At 44.9% G+C, this 19214-nt stretch overlaps 1 protein-coding gene across 3 annotated transcripts in view; it reads right to left on the minus strand.

The window, feature by feature from the left end:
- ACTN1 (actinin alpha 1) overlaps window positions 1-19214 on the minus strand; it is a 79640-nt gene that overhangs the window by 38057 nt on the left and 22369 nt on the right. For all 3 annotated transcript variants that reach the window (XM_065754662.1, XM_065754654.1, XM_065754670.1), the window contains exons 2-3: window positions 6841-6955; window positions 2284-2403 (exon numbers count right to left, since the gene is read on the minus strand). In XM_065754662.1, coding sequence (XP_065610734.1) covers window positions 2284-2403; window positions 6841-6955 — 235 coding nt within the window. The remainder of the gene's footprint in view (window positions 1-2283; window positions 2404-6840; window positions 6956-19214) is intronic.

The raw sequence follows: 19214 nt of genomic DNA on the forward strand, positions 1-19214 counted from the left end.
GCTGCCCTAACCAGTACCCTCACAGTTGCCACTAGACTCTAGTTTTCCTTTAGGGTAGAAAACTTCCTGGATCAGTCCCGCCTGCCTGAGGCATTTACAGCTCATTTTCTTGGCACAGTGTTATGACTGCCTGATCGACTTTTACTCTCTACTTTACTACTGTACAATGTCTTCCTAAAGCCTGAATATTATACCACAGTATTCATGCTTAAGGAAGGCTTATAATTCTTTCAGTGGACGGAGCCACTGCCACACTGTTCAAAGCAAAATCCATTTTTACAGCTGATGTGTAATTTACCAGGTACCCAGCACTTGGATGGAGTGGGCAGAAACCCCACTGCAGGCTTATGCCTCCTGCTGACAGCCAGAGTGGTTTGGGCTAGGCTCGGGAGCAAAGGCATGTACTGGGCTGGGGGCCCTTCTGGGATCATGCTTGCATAGCTTGAGCTCACATCAAAGTGCTCTGTATAAACACAAAAACTTAACATCAATCCAAACTTCAGTGCTGTCAAAAGCCAATTCATCAAGGTGATCTATTAAAAGACAGACCTTTTGGGGGGTATAAGGAAACCCATATTTGGTTCACCACACAGTTGCATGGGCGCCAGGACAAAAGAGAAGCAGGAAGGTTTGGCACAGCAGATGGGATCACAGTTTAGACTAAATTAAATCACAGTGGCTATCACAAAACTGCGCCTATTTCTAAACAGGATAACTGCTGTGAGTCAGTACTGAGTAATGGGGCCCTGGAGATCGTTGGTCACAGAGGCTTTTACTTGTAAATGATCTGTAAGTGCTGGGGGGGGGGGGGTAGTCATAGCTGATACAGGAGCAGAGATCAAAAAAGAAAAATCTAGAGGAAGTAGTGGAAAAAGGCCAACTAGTGCCAGGGAAACCAGAACCATAAAACAAATAAAAGAAAAACTCATCAGAGCAGTGAAGTTAGGTTTTACACATGCTCTAGACTCCCATAAGGAGTACATCCAAGATCCAGATGACAGTTGTTCTCTCTTCAGGCAGGTGACCTATGTCTTCACATCCAACTTCTAGTTACAAAGGAGTGCCATATTGGTACAGAATACTGAATCAAGGCACTGGATACCTTTTGCAAGAGCACAAAATAACTGTAACCTGTGGTTCTGTGCTTATATAAACAGTACTCAGGAAAAGCAACACTTCAGTTGCTGTTGTGGGAAAAGGTGAGAAAACTGAAGGGAAGTTTTGCATGCAAGTTATATAAAATTATTTCTCTCTTACATCCATCTCTTAAACACTAAACACTGTAAAAAAGCATCTGCATATTACTCTGAAGTCTTCATAACATTACAACTTTAAGCTGGGGTAAAGGGGTAAGGCAAACACAAACACATCCAGTGGCTGAGGCATTTTGCCTGATCTCGTACAGAACTGGTGGACCACAGCTGACCCCAAGAGTGTGCCCAAGAGGCCAGATCTCAGGACAGCAGACCAACATTGCACTGATCTCCTGGGCTACAAACAGACAGATCTCAGCCTTGTAGCCCTACAGCTCTGCCAGAAGATGAATGTTCCTCCAGAACTGTAATATGTGCTCATTTCCTGGCTGTCAAGAGTTTCCATGGAGAAACCATGCGTTCTCATCTGTTAGATGGAGATAACAAACCCCCTCATTTTCCATGGTCACTGTAAAGGCAAACCCAGAAATACCACAGAACCTAGAAATACCACAGAAGGAGTCCATAGGCAGAACTCAGACAAAGGTCAGACAAAAGAAAATGAGTGTCATAAAAACACAATCCAGGTACAATTACAAATTACTAAGGTTTATAAAAGTCAAGAGCAAACCATCTTACCAACCTGCAAATCTACCTGCATTTGCAAAACACTGGTCATCTTTGCTAGAAAGACAAAAATCTTGCACAACTCCAGAGTTGAAGTCTCAGGGATCCTTTACCTGTGTTGGGTATTGCCCTTGGCTTTGACCTATGGGACGCCCTAGAGTAATAGGGGATTCTTTCCCAGCACGTCTGCAACAAGGTAAGTATGAACAGCTGCTCTATTTCAATTAAGAAAGAAACATCCTGAAGAAAGCTCACTTTTTTCCATGAGTCATGCGAACCAGGAGAAAAGAAGAAAAGTGACCAATAAAGGCCAAGAGGGAATTAAGTTTCACAGTCTGTTGTGACCTACCAATGATCTAACATGTCCCCTTTTTACTGCCATGGTTTATTTTACAAGAACATGGTAGAGCATAGAGCTATCTGGGCACAGCTTGGGCCCACACCAATCAGCTGGTTTCTTTACCTTCTGCTCCAATTGATACTAGTTTGACTCCTTTGCTGGCAATGAAATCCAAGGCCTTGTTCACGTTGGATATTTTGTGCACTCGCATTTTGCCTCTTTCAGGCTTTGCCAAACGTTCACCTAAGAAGAAAAGAGAAAAAAAATGTATTAGAAAACAACTCTGAAGCCTTTCCTCTCTTGTGGATGTTTTGCCATCCTGGCAGTTTCCACTGCTCAGCAAGGCACAGGGTAGACTTCCCTGCATCTTTTTTTTGACAGTGAATGCAGGACAGCCACACGTACTGCTTAGTACCCCCAGGAAGAAGCAGATCCCAGATAATTTTGTAATTGAGGATTTGTCAACACTAAATTCTTTCCACTGTAGGTTTGTGTGTGAGCTGCAAAGGTCGTTATAGAAATCTTTCAAAACCTCACTGAGCCCAGCATAGAAAAATTAACCTCTGTACCATTAACCACAGCTGACTGTGCCTGGAAAGGAAGTTAACTTCCCCTCCCCATGAAGACAAGCCAGCAGTTCATCTCCAGTCTTTACAACACGCAATTTACAAAGCAAATATCTTTTCCTCAGAATTCCCTACTGTCAAATACTTGGATGAGCTTGTACTTCGCTTTCTTTTCCCCAGCCAGGATACAGACCTTACATCTCTCTAGCCTTTCCACCAAGTGGTCACAACTGCACCTACTAGAAAATAAAAATTACTTCTGCAGTGAGAAGCTTTATAAGGACCACCACCTCAATTCCTTTTCACTACATGTATTCAGTGTATTTCTAACTCTTTGCAATGCTTTTATATATAACAGTATACATTTAAAATGCTTATAATGAAGCAGAGGGGGAAGCAGCCTAGCTCTGGGATAAGGGAGTGAGTCTCAGAGCACACAGCAGATCTTTACTGGAACTATGCTGGAAAACTTGGAAAAGCACTTTCTTGACCTTCTTGATTTGAAAAAGCTGCATGAAGTGAAGTGGTACCATTCTTGATTGGCTGCCTGGAACTGCCCCCGTGGCCTGCTTTTACTCACATTAACCTAATACTCAGGGTAAGCAAATTAAAGCCCAGACAAGTGGGCTTTTCAGAGGAACCTCTACTGGAAATACAGACAGGGCATCAGAGGCACCTATGTGTGACACACATAACCAGAAAACAAAGAGCAGCTTGGGTTTCAGATCAAGGCTCCAGAATACAACAAACAAACAAAATGCAAGGGTTTGCATTCTGGAAAAGAAGGCATGGAATAATTAAAAAGAGATCAAGTGGGCAAGTCTAGGCAAGTAATTACTTGGATCCAATTCCAAGAGCCTCCTGCTATATCCTGAGCATGAATATTTATACCAACGTGAGCTGACTCCAAAGTTTTATTGGAGGCTTAAGGGTGAGAAAGAAAAGCATTTTTGAGCTCTTCCATATTAAAGATGACTTGCTTCCTAACAAAAGGAGCGAAGAAAAGCTACAAGAGAGAAAAACAGATTATCGCCACAGCCATGCCCTCACAAGGAAAAAAGTCTGGAAAAGAAAATCCTTTATTACTGTAGGCTGGTGTCAGGCTTAAGGATAAAACCAGATTCATTTTCAAAATGATATAATTGAATGTATTTACAGTACTGGCTCCTTCTTAGGATTAAAAAAATCTCCTTCACTTTAATGGACCATCAAGTACACGTCATGGTGTGTTGCTTTCTTTTTCCATCTGGATAATGCCAGTCATTGTAAATTGAAGTAGAAGCACTTTTTGTGACAGCTTCACAATGTCATTTTTACAAATGTAGTTTCAGAACAGACTTAAGCTGATTTATGCTGCCAAATGTCAACAAATTGTTCGAGTCAGCTAAAAAAAATAACCATTTTCTTCAGCTGATGTGACTGCAAACCAGAAAAATGAAGGAGATACAGTTTCATCTGGAACAACAAGCTGATCCCATTCACCTCGTGGCCACATAATGTGCACTGCCAACAAAGGAAGGGTACCAACCTGCTCTTCCAGGGGCTGGGGAGGGTACAGTCTCTCCTACTGACCAAATCAGAATCCAAGAGAACCCAGTGATGTTTGCAAAACTGCAGTCTCCCTCTCTGAAGCAGTGCAGTAGCATATTTGTCTTAGAATAATATTTGTGAACTTTGAAAGTCCCCAAACCCGATGGCTATTGCCTTCAGTCCTGAACTCTATTACGAATTCAGATTTTCAGAGCAAAGCTTCATATGGTTCCATGCCATGCAGTATTAATGAAGTAGACCATTAAAAACGCAAGCCTGCTAGAAGTATGTTCTACTTTCATCTGCTTTCATTACTGTTCTATTTCTCAGTAGTTCTCCCAGCTGAGACAATGGAAATGGCCTACTCACTTCCATTCTCCTGTCCTCATGTACTAGCCCAAGGCTGTTCGTTAAAAGCCAAATAATGTAAGGAACTGTTGACATAGATGTTATTTACAGCAAATTTGTTTAGGAAAAAAGTTCAGTTAGTCCTCCCTTCTGTTTGGTGGAAATAAAAAAAGCCTTATACCTTTATTTTGAAGTAGTAAACACAGGCTCAGCCTTTTCCAGTGTCGTGGCATTATTTTTTAAATGGCTTTGTCATGGGAAGGAAATACACACAGTGAAAAATGAAAGTGTTTCATATCAGGCACCTTCTGTGGGGCCCACCTGTTTCTTCCCAGCACAGAGCCAACAGGAGCACCTCCAGGCCTGCTGCTGAGGAGCAGGTACCACTTGGCTCTGTGTGGCTCTTGGCCAGGCTGGCTCCATGCTCCCATGGCTGATGGCTCCTCTGGCTGTTGCTCTCTGCCCATGGCTAAGCTGGCTTAGGGGAAAGGAGTAGCGCAGTATCCCACCCCTGCCAAATTCCTGTCAGCAGCTCCACAGTTCCCCAAAACACAGGAAAAGGAAGGTGTGGAGGTCGCCAAGAGCTGAGGGGAAAGCCAGAGGCTGAACCAGAGGGCTAAGAACCATCCAGAGCCTCCCCCATTTGGCAGGCCATCAGCAGGAGCCATGGCAGAAGCATCTAGGCAAGCCCTCACCAGCAGGGAAGGCACAAGGAGGGAACTCATTCCCCTCAGGCAGCTCCCCAGGAGTTGCTGCTTCCCAAGGTGAGGAACAGAGGGGGTACCAGTGGGGCCAGCTGCTGCAAAGAGGCTCTAGAAGAAGAGAAAGAAGGATGCTTTGTAGGCCTGAGGCCTACAGCAGCTCTCTGTGCCTTTGTCCGCTGGTCACACTTGAGCATGGGCTCCCACCAGAACAACAGCACTGGAGGGATTGGAGATGAGGAGAGGGTATTAAGCAGTGTGAGGCATGAGATCTGCTGTGTTAGCAGCCAGCCTGCTGTACTCATTCACCATCCTCCATTCATGCTCCCCTTCCCTATCTTTGGCTCAGCAATCAGAACCAAAGCCATTAGAGTACTTCACTGCAGCTCCTCCTCTGGAAGGGAATAGTTCAACAAAAAAAGCACAGAAAAGTAGGACTCTGCCTGTTAGCTTCTCACAGGCGCTGCAGGAGCAACGCTCTGAACTCTGATCCCTCCAAACTACCAGCATGGGCAAAAACTCAAAACTATCATCCTATATGCATAAATTCTCAAGCGTACATACACTGACAGCATCTTTGCAGGAGTTGGAGAAGGTTAGGAAAAAAGGAGCAGAGGGAAGGTAGTCTGAGTGCCTCTCTCATGACAATTTTACTGCAAAACACACCAAAAAGATCAGGGGTTCAAGTTGTAGGATTGCTCTTACTGACTGAAAGCCATCAGGAGAAGGTCTGTGAACACACAGCCCCAGTTTCACACTCTTATCCCCCATGACGCCTCCCACAGTACTGTAAGGTACTTATTTCATCAGCACATCAATAGAAATTATTGCTTATATGAAATAATCCTAGTTCAGGATGATATCTGTCAAATAGTGTGACACTTGTGATAGGGAGTTAAAACAAATCTGACCAAATTTGGTCACTGTTTTTATTTCAGATAGTTTTCCGGAATTTTGTTTTGCATTCTTTTTTTTTTTGTTGTTAATTTTTTTTTTTCCTGAAGGCCTGAGCACTGAGCTCAGATTGAAACTAGAATGGAAAAACTTCAGTCACAGCTAAAACTGAATGACACAGAAGATTTACTGGTCTGACTTTCCTCTTTCAATAACTTCCATCCTATTCCCACTGTCATGTGGCTTTGGTATGATTTGCCAGTGAAGCATTCCCACACTCTTTCCAGAGCTGCTTCATCAGCCCTGCCAAAGAGTGAGAGACATTGCCTGAGCCTTCACAAGAGGCTGTGCATTCCTGGCGGGTGGAGGAAAGCTGAGAGGCAGGAGCAGGAATGCAATGGGCAGCCTGCACAGGCCATGAGGCTTGGAACACATTCCACAAGCACATTCATGGTCACTGCTGGAGACAAGATATTCGTTAGAGAGAAATTTGTTCTGAATCAGAAAGCAGCTGTTCTTGTTCCAGCAAAATCTACAGCATTACAACCCTTGCTGTCCCCGTTCTATGAGAAAAGGGGAAGACAGATTTCAGAACAGAGATGCTAAGGACACTAGAGAGCACCACACACAACCTCTCTCACCTGAAATGACTTCCAGAAGTAACATGAGTTTAAGACCATCCCTGAAATCTTCCTCTATGTTCTCAATCTGTGTCCCAGCCTTGCGGAGGTGAGAATTACACCATGCTGTAAATGTCTAAAACACAGAAAAGAAGAAAAAAAAAAAAAGAAGAAAAAAAAAAGCAGTCAGTAATCTTCCCAGAAGCCAAACAGCAGTTCAGTACCAAAGAAGGGCTGCCAGTGTGCTGTGATACAGAAAGAAACACCAGTTAGATTATCATCTTTCTTTGTTTTGCAGAACACAAGTGTTAGCATTTAAATACCCAAAGGAGTTGCAGTGTGCTGCTGTGGCAAAAGAAGTCTGATAGATGTGGCCACTTCACGGCTCCAGGGTGCCTGATCTTCTGGAAGGGCCCCTGAACTTCGTGTTTGGTTTACATCACCTCGAAACTTTTACGGTATGCTAAGGGCTCACATTATTAAGGACTCCAGCGGTGTTAGGTGATACACTTTAACATAACACAAAGGTAAAAGGAAAACAGTATTCCAGATCTCTTTGTCTCTAGCTTGGTGCACTAAAAACAATTATGATTTTCTTCTGCCAACTCCCTCCAGTCCTCCAAGGCAGAGAATTCAACTATGCAAAGCACATCCCAGTAGCGTAGGTCCTGCTGCTGCTGTTCCCATAACTGCTGAGCAGAGGCTCTCTACTGCCAGCCTGTTCCATGTGCCCCCTGCAGCTGCAACAGCTGCTTACGTGAAGAAGCAAAAGCTTTCTGAACAAAAGCACTACCACCCATCTCAACAGAAGCACAGGTCCTTCATAGGCTAACAGTAAGTATTACCTATGCTACCTCCTAGCAGAGTCCCAGACCTCACTGCTTGACTGCCTCTGGCAGAGGGATCACAGCTGCTCCATAATCAGCCACATGATGCAGGACCACTGCAGCAATGTCTGAAATGGAGGAGGGACTGAAGTCCAAATTACAACACGGTAAAAGCCAGTAGCTTTCAGACCAAATAACACCCTTTTGGGAAATGCCTGCTGACCTCAAGTGGTCAGGATAAGAGGACCTCTCATATGAGAGAAATGAACTTTGCCACAAGTGATGACAACACACATTTTCTGTGGTTGTACTCTTTCAGCCTTTGTTCTGAGCAGTAAGCACATGGACACTGCCCAGCAACAAGACCAGCTTGTCGGTTATGAGACCCAAGCCTGTGTTTAAAGTTGTAAGAGACATAAGAGCAGAACTTATCTCAAAAGAGCAAAACTAATTCTGAAAGAGGAAAGTTAACGCTATCACTGGACGTTCAAATATAAAACACACTCAGTGTGTCATGGCCTCAACCCAAGGAATGAAAGAGCCCAAACTGGAGATGCAGGAGTTTGAAACAAAAGAACAGTTTGAAGAATAAAAGGCACCAACTAGCTCTTTATGGGCAGACAAGTTTGTCTAAGGACTAATGAATGAGTTTCACAGTGAACAGGACACCAAGCAAACCCTTTCCTTTGTACAGATGGATAACCCCACAATCACTCCTTAAATAGAAGGGTGAGGTTACTCAAAATCTAAGCAGCTTCAAAAGCTCAGTCCTACCGCAGAAAAGCAGATCTTCCTTCTCTCTTTTAGATGCGCTCCCAGAGCCAACTCAACTCACTGACCCAGTGGAGAACTGCTTGCTTCCCCCAGTATGGCAAGTCTCCTGCTGAGCTACTGTACGGAACAGAGTCTGGCAAGCCTTTGCAAGAGGAAACTGGGCAAAAACGGGCCAAGAAGGAGAATAAAGCAGACCACAGCACTCGTGCCATCTTTGGCTGTTGCGTAACTGCAGCAGGAAAGACCTTGCTGACACTGAAGCAACTGCACGCCAAAAAATTCAGGAATGTTTCACCACTGCTTACATCATGTGCTGAAATTCAAAAGAAAGACCACCCCAAATGCCAAAGAGCATCAAGGCTTTTCTTACTTTTCCAGAAGCTGGGCTTCCTGTGTTAACCTGCTAGCATTCATGCTTACACCATAGCGTAGAGCAGAATCTTTCCTAGGAAAAGTATGGCTTAACAGCTGCTGGGCTTTACATTGTTGTGCTCTGGCCTTGCTCTCCACTGGGTCTCTGGGACAGAACAGGAAAAGTGCAGCTGTAAATATTTTCATGGCAAAAGCTCTTTGGATGGGTAACACGTATTGTGAAAGTCTGGGATCTCCATTTTCAAGATGGTCCGATTTCCTTCCAGATTTGGAAGTTTCAAAAAAGAGTAAGCCATTAAGTACCTTTTATTGCTTTTTATTGTTATTCCCCTGAGAAACAGAAGCGTGGTTTGTTGTTGTTCTTTATTTTCCAAACAAGAGTGGCTTTACTTGTGAACAGGCTCTGCACCCTGAAGTACATCCTTTTGGCACTACTTTCTTCATCCTACCACCTGCGCTGGTAGGTACGAACTTTCTTACCTATCAGCCTAAAGCAGAACAGAAAGCTCTACTCTAAATCATGGATAAGCCCAGCGTAACCGGACCTCTTTTTGTACATTTTGAAGAAGGGGGTGACAGGGTCTACGTTGCCAAAAAAACATATTAAAACCAAACCACAGTCCTAAACTTTGCATTATTATAAAGTTTGGCATGATGATCACATAATTGAGATGACTTTTATCAGCACAAGAGTCCCCTGAACCCTGGTGGAAAAGTACAGCCTAGAGCCAGCCCCCTAATTGTACTGCTGGAGCCACCCCCACCATTTCATGTGGTACCCTTCAGGTCATATGTAAACTCCCCAGCACCACAAACAGTACAACAGTATATGGAAACAGCAGCTTCATGTGGATGCATTAGGCCATTCTACAAGCAAGTTGGAATATGAATGCTTTTAATAAAAATGGGCATTTATAGTCATGGGATTTACAAAGAGTACTCGTCACAGAGCAACCCGCAGCAACATCTGTCAAAATAGAGTAAGCAGAAAACTGCTTTATGTTGCATCTGCTGCACACACTGCTCAGGAATAAAATATCTTATTTCCAAGTAGTTAATTGGAAGGAAACGTGACAGACAGCTTAAAGAAGGATGAAGAAATGTGCTAGAGAAGTCGGGAGGGGGGCGGGAGGGTGGGAGTAGGAGAAGAAAGCTGAAATTTCTGCTGTCCACTGGGTCTTGCAACCCTGGCAGTCTTGTTTGGAGTCATTTTCACTGACTTCGCTTAATGCAACTGCACAGGATCCTTTTTGTTATTCTGGGAAACCTAGTGAAACCTCCCACTCGCCCCATCCACCTCCTAGCACCAGATCTCCTCCTCCCCACTCCCTGAGTCACAGCGGCAGCAATCGGCTGCAGGCAGCTGCTGAGTCCCCAGGAGCGAGGGCAGAACTGCAGTGCTGAGCACAGCCACTGCCTTCTCTAGCCATGAAGTCACTCCACTGCTCTAAGCAGCAGATATTTTTCCTCACTGTCTGCAGGTGCAGAAGCTTGGGGTTATCTTCACACTTCTGGTTCTCTGTCCCAAAGAAGAGAAAACAAATACTCTGTTAACCTTGCGACTTAAAATTTCACAGAAGTGGAAAACCACTTATACCAAATAGCAGCATGAGAACACGCTGCCATGTGGATTTTCTTCATATGATTCTCACACCGTATATTTTCTATGGTAGCCTCAGAAGAGATGCAGACAGAGCTGTGTTTCTTGGCCCTTGGATCTTTCCACGGATTGGGTATAACAGATCTCCTGAAGGTCTGTTTCTTGTTCAATGCTTGCAATGAAGTGATGCACAAAGAAGAAGCATGTGTGCACACGCACTTGCTGCTGCTCCCTGCCTCCCCTTGCTCCCATCCATAAGCTACAATTTGTACCTTTCTGGTACCTGAGTGGTTCACGCAGTGTTCCTGCAACTTGGGGAATCAAGACAGGAAGCCAGTATTTTAAGTTCAGAGACAGCTTCTGCTCACAAGAACTCTAGTAAGCTCTGTGCTGAAGGAAAACAGACATAAGGCACTTCAGCCTCTGTGCAATTTTAGCAGTGTAAATGTCAAAGCTACCACAACCACACAAATGACAGTAAAAAAAAGAATAATAAATGGGCAGTTTTATCTCTGTGTGGCTGCGACAGTGACATTCCAGCTTTATCTGACCTTTCCAGACGCTCTTCACTTCTCTACTTGCTAAATCCCTCTTCCACGCAGTCCATGGATGAGTACAAACTTCCCAACACAGCCAAGAGCCTGTTGTATTGGAACAGCAGCCCCAGAGAAGATATAATTGATCTTGAGCAGTGAGCACTGCTTGCCTCCCCTCTGACAGCAATGAGGTTTGGCTTAAGCAACCAAAGAAAGAATTTGTTGGAGCACTGCTTCACTGGCATGCCAGCACCATGCTCCAAGGGAAGCAGAGCTCAGCCACCAAGAGATCCTCACTCCTTGTGCTTATGCTGGGGATAAGTTTTCATCAAGTATTTCAATCCAGTTCTGCTGTTGCAATGTGCCCACAAAGCTCTGGCTCCTGTGAAGGAGCTGCTGGCACACTAATGGTCACCAAGAAGCACACTTTTACACTACTGCACATGTACCTGCAAAGCAAGGTCTTGAACAGGCTGTAAGCTGAGAGTACAGGTCCAGGCTTTCCTCTGGTGTTGCAAGGGAAATGACAGCAAGATTCTCTTTTGGACCACTAGAAAGGAAAGCGGGATACTCACACAATACATCAGGCACAGCTGGAAAACAAAATCAACACAACCAGCTGCAAATGCTTTTCCTCTGACTGCCTGCATCCAGACAAGCACACCTGGGCTTCCGCAGGCACAGCCGTGTTTGCTGCCTGGTCTGAAGGCAGAGCTACTGCAGTGCCTGCCCAGCATGGCACCATACAGGACTCCGCCACTCAGACAAAGCTGCTTGTTCTTGCAATGCATTCTACATGCTGCAAGGGATTTTATTTGAATGAAATTGTCTGGAACAAGGATTGAGGCACTCACCCAATAACAACTAACAGTTTTTTAAGAGCAAGCAGAAAACTGCTGCACACAAAGTTTCTTTAAGCCCTGGAATTAATTCTAAGCAGTTCCAGCTGCTCCACAAAGAGCTCCCTTCCATCCTGGTAAGCCTGGAAGCTGAACACACCGTATCAAGCAACAGGATCCTAACCCATAGCACCTCAATCTCTATCTCCTTCTCCTTGACCAGACTGATGAGACCATCATGAGCTCATTCATGGGAACTGTTCGGATTGAGGGGCCAGGAAACAGCTCCCAGCTTCCCAGCCCAAGTTCTCCTGTGCTCAGCATCTATCCATCACTAGCATTAATCCCAGAGCCTCACATGGTTTCTTCCTCATGGTGCTATTGCTCTCTGATAGCTGTGGTGCTCCTTTCTCTTAGCCACCCCTTCACACCTAAAGAACTGCTGGTGGTCTTCCCATGGCTTTAGGTACACCAAACACTGTCTGTGATCTGCCAGAAGAAAACTCTCAAGATTAGAGATCATCTACACAAACCTCACTGCAACTCCAGGGAGTGCCCAAAGGGCTTCTTGTTCAAGGCTGAATCTTTTGTTTGGCCATACTATCCAATTTCATCTTCCAACCTCAAACAGCCTTGGCTTCTCTGCAAGTTGCTCTGCATTTAATGCCACCTAAAAACTCCTGAAAGAATAACGACATTTGATAAATCCTCTCAGCATTAACCCTGAGTCCATTCTTCAAGTGATTCAAAGAGCTTGGTTTGTGTTGAAGCATTCCAAGGACAGCAGCTGACCTACAGAATTACAGATCTGATGGTCAATGAGACTAATGCTGCACAAGAGAATTTTACTTTCCAATGGGGTTAGCCCATTCTCTTAAGAAAAAAAATATATATATATATATTCAGAAAAAAATCCTTACAGAAACTCTCAGCCTTTTTTCACCACCTCCACAAGAGGATTTTAGTACATTCATCAGGGATAATGTCCTGTTCTGATCTAATTGCAGCTGTCGAGTTCCAAGTGTGGCTGAAAGACGAAACACAGCTCACACTGCTCCTGAAGTACTATGTACTGAAAAGGGGAGGTGTCATTACATTGTACAGAATGTTACCAGCACCTAAAGAACCATTTGGTGACTGCCTGAGAAATTACTTGCATCTCCCAGCTCCGGGGAACAGTCCCTGAACTTGGAAGGACAGAGCTCAGTCACTGCTTCCAAGCTCGCACAGCTTTAGCAGTTTCTCAAAACCCAGCTCTGTAGCTCAGGATGAGAACAACACCAAAGCAGGAAAAGCCCAGTCCTGACTCCACCTGCATGAGCCAGGCTAGGTTCCCATGGGGAACATAACGCTCACCACCAAACCTTTCCTTGTCCAGAAGACCTAGGAACAGGAACATAGGGAAAACAAAATCCTCCTGACAATCAATACATCCTTTTGGACGATGGCAGTGAATCAGCTAATCACTTGCAAGAAGCTTAAGGAAATAGTCAGTGTGGGAGTTTTTCATTTATGCTCAGGCAAACACAGAGCTCAGAGCCTTTCCTCCCTCCCCTGGAAGAAAGGAGAAAAAAAAACGAAACAAAAAAAAACCCACAGAGTACCCTCCATGCTGGTTCTCCTCTGGCATGGTATTAACTGCCCTGGAGTCAGAGCAATCCTTTTATTAGCTAAGAACAGGCTAAAGTGATGAGGGCAGAGATCTCAATCCAGTGCACTTCCCTTCCATCACAGAGTAAATATTTGTTCTTCTCTACATTTGTTTCTCCAGAGCCTTTAACTCCACTTCTGCTACGGAGCCACACCATTTCAGGCATTTGTTTCTGCCTTTTGAGAGCTCCTGGACATTAAATCAATGACTCAGCTGGCATTTCGGAGCAGTAAAGCACAAGCACTTTTATCCCAGAGTTACCAGGGAGCACAGACACATAGGAAGTTACAAGAAGTCTTGAGACGTGCAAAAACCATGCAGAAACTAGCACAGTGAGATCAACTAGCCAGAGGTACAGTCTTTTACATTTTAATATGAAGCTCAGACTAGCAAGTCTCTTCATTATGTTCTTCCATCTCCTAAGAAATCTGCTCATAAATGTCAACTCGCTTCAAGTTCTTCCATAACAAAAATTAAACAGAGCTGGTCTCTGCACTTTATATGCTGAGCTTCCCAGATCCTTTATAGCATGTGGGGAATATACTGAAAGAAATCATTTTACTTCGCTGAGCACTGGGATGCAACTATTTATGGACTGGAAAGTAACAGCAAACCACTGCAAGCAATGTTGTTCACCCAGGGGAGGCTGAATTCAGCCACCCAGCACGGAGCTGGGCCAGATGGGACAAAAGTGTGCACGAGCAGCTTTACACCCCAAGGGCAGGCCTGCGCTGAAAATCTAACCACACAAAGTTTCTCAGGTACTTTACTCTGGCCCTACATCAATTTCAGTGTGGGATGTCACTCGGGCTGTGCCAGGGGCAGGCTGAGGGAAAAGAAAAGGGTTATACTAAGCTTCTATGAAGCCCAAAAAGCCAGCAGTGCAGAGAGCTGAAAACTGAGCTGTCAACCAAAAGAAAAGAGCTGACAGGGCTTGATTCACACCTGTGGCGTGAGGAAACACATTGTCAGCATGAAGAGGCACCTCTCTCAGAGGCAGCCCGTGTGTACACTGGCTTATGGTAATTTCTGACTTGGGGCTTTAGGAAGGTCTCATGCAGCCCAGGCTCACACTGTAGGACTGCCCTGCACTGCAAGCCAACCCACTGCTGCCCGAATCGGCTGCTTGGTGGGAGGACTCCCAGGTGTTGCCTTTTCTGAGGCTCTTTTTTGGCTGTTTACTTTGCTGATGAAAGGGAAGGCAGGAAGGGGAATTTACAGCTTCATCTCTATCTATCCAGACTTTCTAAATATGGAGCTAAGCAAACAGGTCAGATAATTGAAGCAACAATGTATTTGCCTGCTGCTCTGTACAGACGCTGCAGAATAAGCACAAGTAGCTGCTTTTTAGTCACCAGAATGCTGGTGACTGCAGCACTGGAGGGAAGAAGAAACTTGAAACCGTCTGGTTTTCTGTAGCCAGGATGCTCACCATCACCAGTCAGAAATCTACATCACTTCCAGTGAGAAATGGATTCCAAAGAGATGTCTGATGTGAAGCCTGGGCTCCCCGATAAAGAGCAAGGAATCAGAAATGATATCTGTATCCCACAGAGCTCCCAATAGCGCATATTTGGGTTTCAACCCCTACCACTGGTGACCCAAGCACTAGGCTAAAACATGAGGCAAAAAACTGACCTAGACTAGTGCCCAGCAGCGTCTTCCTTTTCCACTTCCTTTTCAATATTGCCATCTGCACAGATGCCACCACCTTTGCTTCAACCTGTTCCCTTGGTCATCACCTCTCTGCCCAACAAAACTTGCTGTCGCTCTGGGGTCTCACACTCATCCACAGCTGTGAAACACAGCTGCCAGCTCCAGAGGATTCTCTTTTTGCATAACATCTTCAATTGAGGTCTTTTGAAAAGAAGAGAAAAAAATTGTTCTCTTTTTGAAAAAAAATCTACACTTGCTTCATAAGGGATTACTGAAAATGTAAAAAAATTGCTCCTAAGTCAAGATGACTCTGATGCACCCATACGACTATGGGCAGAGATCTTTCTGTGCTCAAGGATACAAAGAGTCATAGCAAAAAGCTGCTCTGTACTCCAAAGCACTTTCTGTACAGGACTCAGAGGGGATGCAGCACAACTGAGCACAAGACAACATCAGTCAGGGTGCTTGGCAGAGGGCTCAGCACACCCACAACCTACTGCTCGTCAAGCTCTTTGCCAGGATCAGGGCAGAAGAGATTTAATCCCAAAAAGAGAGTGATCTGAACTGCAGCATTCCCAACTGTCCTTCTGTGAAAAGAGCCACAGATAATTCACGTACCCATAATCACAAGCTACATAACTGCATCTGAACAGCAGGCTCCTACACAAGACCCCAGGACTGGTTTCCACACAGTCTCACGTGGTTATGGTTTTATGCTTCCACCTTGCTCAAAAAAATCTCCTGCCACACTGCAATTAGCTCGCACTTGGTCCTAGCTATTGGTGCTGGCAGCCTAACTGGAAGGGATACAACAAAACTGCAAAACTGTGGCAGTTTCTAGCAGGTTCCTCCTCAGTGGGAGGCATGGCAATCAAGAGCAATAAAATACTGGCCAGAAAGGGTAACAAGCAGGCTACAGAGATTGGCACCAGGCTGATAGATGCGAGAGCTCTTAGCACAGCTAACCGAGAACAGGAGAGGCAACAGAAAGCAAAGACAGGCACCTCAGGTTGATTGAGGTGAAGAAAGAGGAGCTACAGGAGAGATGTAAACTGAAGGGCATGATGGTCAGTGATAGGTTATGAAAATTATCTGCTGTGTCTGTTTGGATGAATGTAAGCGTGACTGGATTTCTTCATCGAGGTTGGGAAAAGGATGCTGCAGCTATTTAGACATAATATAACTGCAAGCCCACGTGGGAGTTTTATTGGAGATCTATCAGCTGTTCTGGAGGGAAATGAAATGTCAGGCCAGAGAAGGGAATGTCACAGCTATTACTGGATGGAAGTTTTTAAATGATCTGGGTGTAGATTAGATTTTGAATATTTACATGAAGACACTACCAAACAAAATAAAGTTTTCACTCTATCTCCCTGAGCTTTAAATGTCTTTTAAAAGAAGAAAAATGCAAATTGAGCACTGAGAATTTTGAGCTGGAACCCCCCACTTTCCATCCAAAGAACAGAACAACGGGCAATTCACCAACAGACCCTGTGAACAGGAGGAAATGCTCCTTTGTGCACACTCCTAGGTAGATGAGCTCTTTCATTTGCTCACACAAAGCAGCAGCAGCAGTAACTGTCACTTCTTACAGCTGTTGCCTCTCAAGAATCAAGACGGTGTTGAGTTCCACACCTCATTCACAAGGAGCAAGTTCTTCGTGGGGCTCATTCAATCCACAGGCGTCCAGCAGCAGGCAGACAAGCGCTGTGAGGACGATCAAAGCCTCACTGAACTACTGGGAGCCAACCTCAGGCATATCTTGCAGGCTGCAACTCCTAGGTGGGTACACACATTTACACAGCCGTAGGTTCTACAGCATTTGATTTAAATCACAACTGAAACAGCCAAGAGCAAGAAAAATCCAAACATATGAGTGTCTATGTATTCTACATTCTGGGGAGAGATATTTATTAAAGTAATGGTCATATTCAAATTTGAATTGCTTCGTGACTTATTTTTAATTGGATACCAAAATGCTAAAGTTACTGTGGGTGGTGAGATTATGAAGATGGTCTTTTCTGGGATCTTAAGATACACTCCCTGTTGAGGCATGAATGTGTCATCTAAAAGCAAGGATAAAACTGTCTACACTAGCACTGAGTAGCAAGTTACTCCCCAGTAAGCATCACAGGGCAAGGAGTGGTCTAATTAGTTCATCTCTTCATGGGCCCTAGGGCTCCTGCGTGACAGCACAAGTTTCTACCACCTTACCCCTGTACACGCTGCAGGCGCTGGGATCTTGTATGCTCACACAGCACACACACACCCTGGTTGTGCTAAGGTGTGATTTCAGATCTGCATCGAGCCCTTGCAGGTACATGTGGACATCACCATACAAACTAGCATAGAGGTTTCCGGGTTCCCAACCCAGGGCATCACAGAGAGCACTGAGGGAGGTCAGGCTGGGCCAGCTCTGTGTGAGGCAGGAGCTGTACCAGAATACACAGCAGAGACAGGAACCCGGCTTAGAGCTACAGTGGAGCAAGAAGGCAAGGGAGGTCAGGCCAGGTCTTCTCAGCATGTGTGCTCAAACCAGGATGGAGAGCTTAAAGCAGAGCGTGAAAAAAAAAGGAAGCAGAAGATTGAAAACTATGATAGGGGAATAATTACAGCAGGAGCTTTGTTCCAGGCTGCTGTGGTTCAGTGTTTCAGACATCCTGAGACAGCAGCAACTATTAAGAGATGGAGCCAGGGCTGGCTTCCACAACACAACACCTGGCTGAGGCCAGCACAACTTTTGTCCTCCGCTCCCCTCAGGATGCTCTGTTTTCAGTCTCAGCTGCCAGGATTCCAGCCTGGGGAGCAAAGCAAGAGATGACCTGGCTTTAAGGGGATGTACTCTTAGTTTTCTTCAACAGATGGCCAAAAAATATAATTTTTTTTTTAAATAAATTTTGACTTCAATTATTTTATTTGTCTCAAAGCTGTTTGTGTAGTTTATCAAAGAAGGAAGATCTCTTAAAAAGAACACAGATGTTGAATTGATATCAAGGATTAAAAGGGAAGCAGAATCATTGAAGGATGTTTTTTTATCCTTTGATGTTTTATTCAAGCTGAACCATTAACAAACATTTTCAGTTCTTGGTAGCACAGTAGCTCTGAGCTATTAGAAAACCAGATACCCTAAGTTTCTGCTATGCTGGTTTTTTTGTTTTTTCCTTTCCAAAACTTTTAAGAAAAAGGAGAAAAGGAAGTGAGGCTTAAAGACACACATAGCAGGAAGCCACACTGATCATTTCAGCAGCTGTCCTAGGTAAGACCTGAGAAGCACAAAGCAAACCTCCTGCATCTGGCCCAAGGGTTGCCAAGGAGAACGTTTCCACTGGGTTGAAACAGGCCCTGCTCTGCAGGCCAACGGCAGAACCACAAATGTGGGGACTCCAGCCCTGCCCAAAGGAGACGGGAGTTATTGAAAGCTGATAGGCACAATACTTTACTAACAGGATGAATTGGATCTACCTTTTTAAACCCAGCAATGTGATTTTCACTGCCCTGATGACAGGAAAACCTATGGGAACATAGGGGAAAACAAACTGCCCGGAAGAACTGCAAGTTGAAGACAGCTACCTGCCAGTTCTGCCCCTCAGGAACCATTTGCTGCTTCTGCTTTTCTACATTAAAGCACCAGAGGCCTCAAACAGCATTCTCCAGGGAACAAAGGAGGAGTGGAGGGAAGGCTGCTCCAGCAAACTGAGTTCCCTGTGAAAACTTGGGATGTCCTTAGTCCAGGATCTTCTACAAACATCAGATCCTCAACCTCAGTTGCCCCACGGAAGAAGCCCAAACGTTGTAGAGTGGGCCAGGCACTAACTCGCGAGCAGGGCCCAGCATCAGCTCGGCCGCAATGCAGGCCAGAGCAGCAGGGGATGGGGAGTGATTTACGCCCTAACCAAGACAAGTTCACATTCCTGCATTTACTCCTTCTAGGAGATGAGGACAAGGAGCTCACCACAAGAGCAAACAGATGATGTAAACAGGATGCTGAATGCCAGCGCTCATTCTTCTTCCCTGTGTGCCACGCATACCCAGAGTCTTGCCATTTATAGGAAAGGCCGTGGGTACAAAAGGTGCACTCTTCAGCAGGCCAGAGAAGGAGGCATCGTACTGTGTATGAAATGTTTTCAGTTTCTAAAGCTC

This window comes from Cyrtonyx montezumae, unplaced genomic scaffold, assembly GCF_038088225.1.
Source record: "Cyrtonyx montezumae isolate F1298 unplaced genomic scaffold, pur_monq_1.0 scaffold_10, whole genome shotgun sequence".
Lineage (NCBI taxonomy): Eukaryota > Metazoa > Chordata > Aves > Galliformes > Odontophoridae > Cyrtonyx > Cyrtonyx montezumae.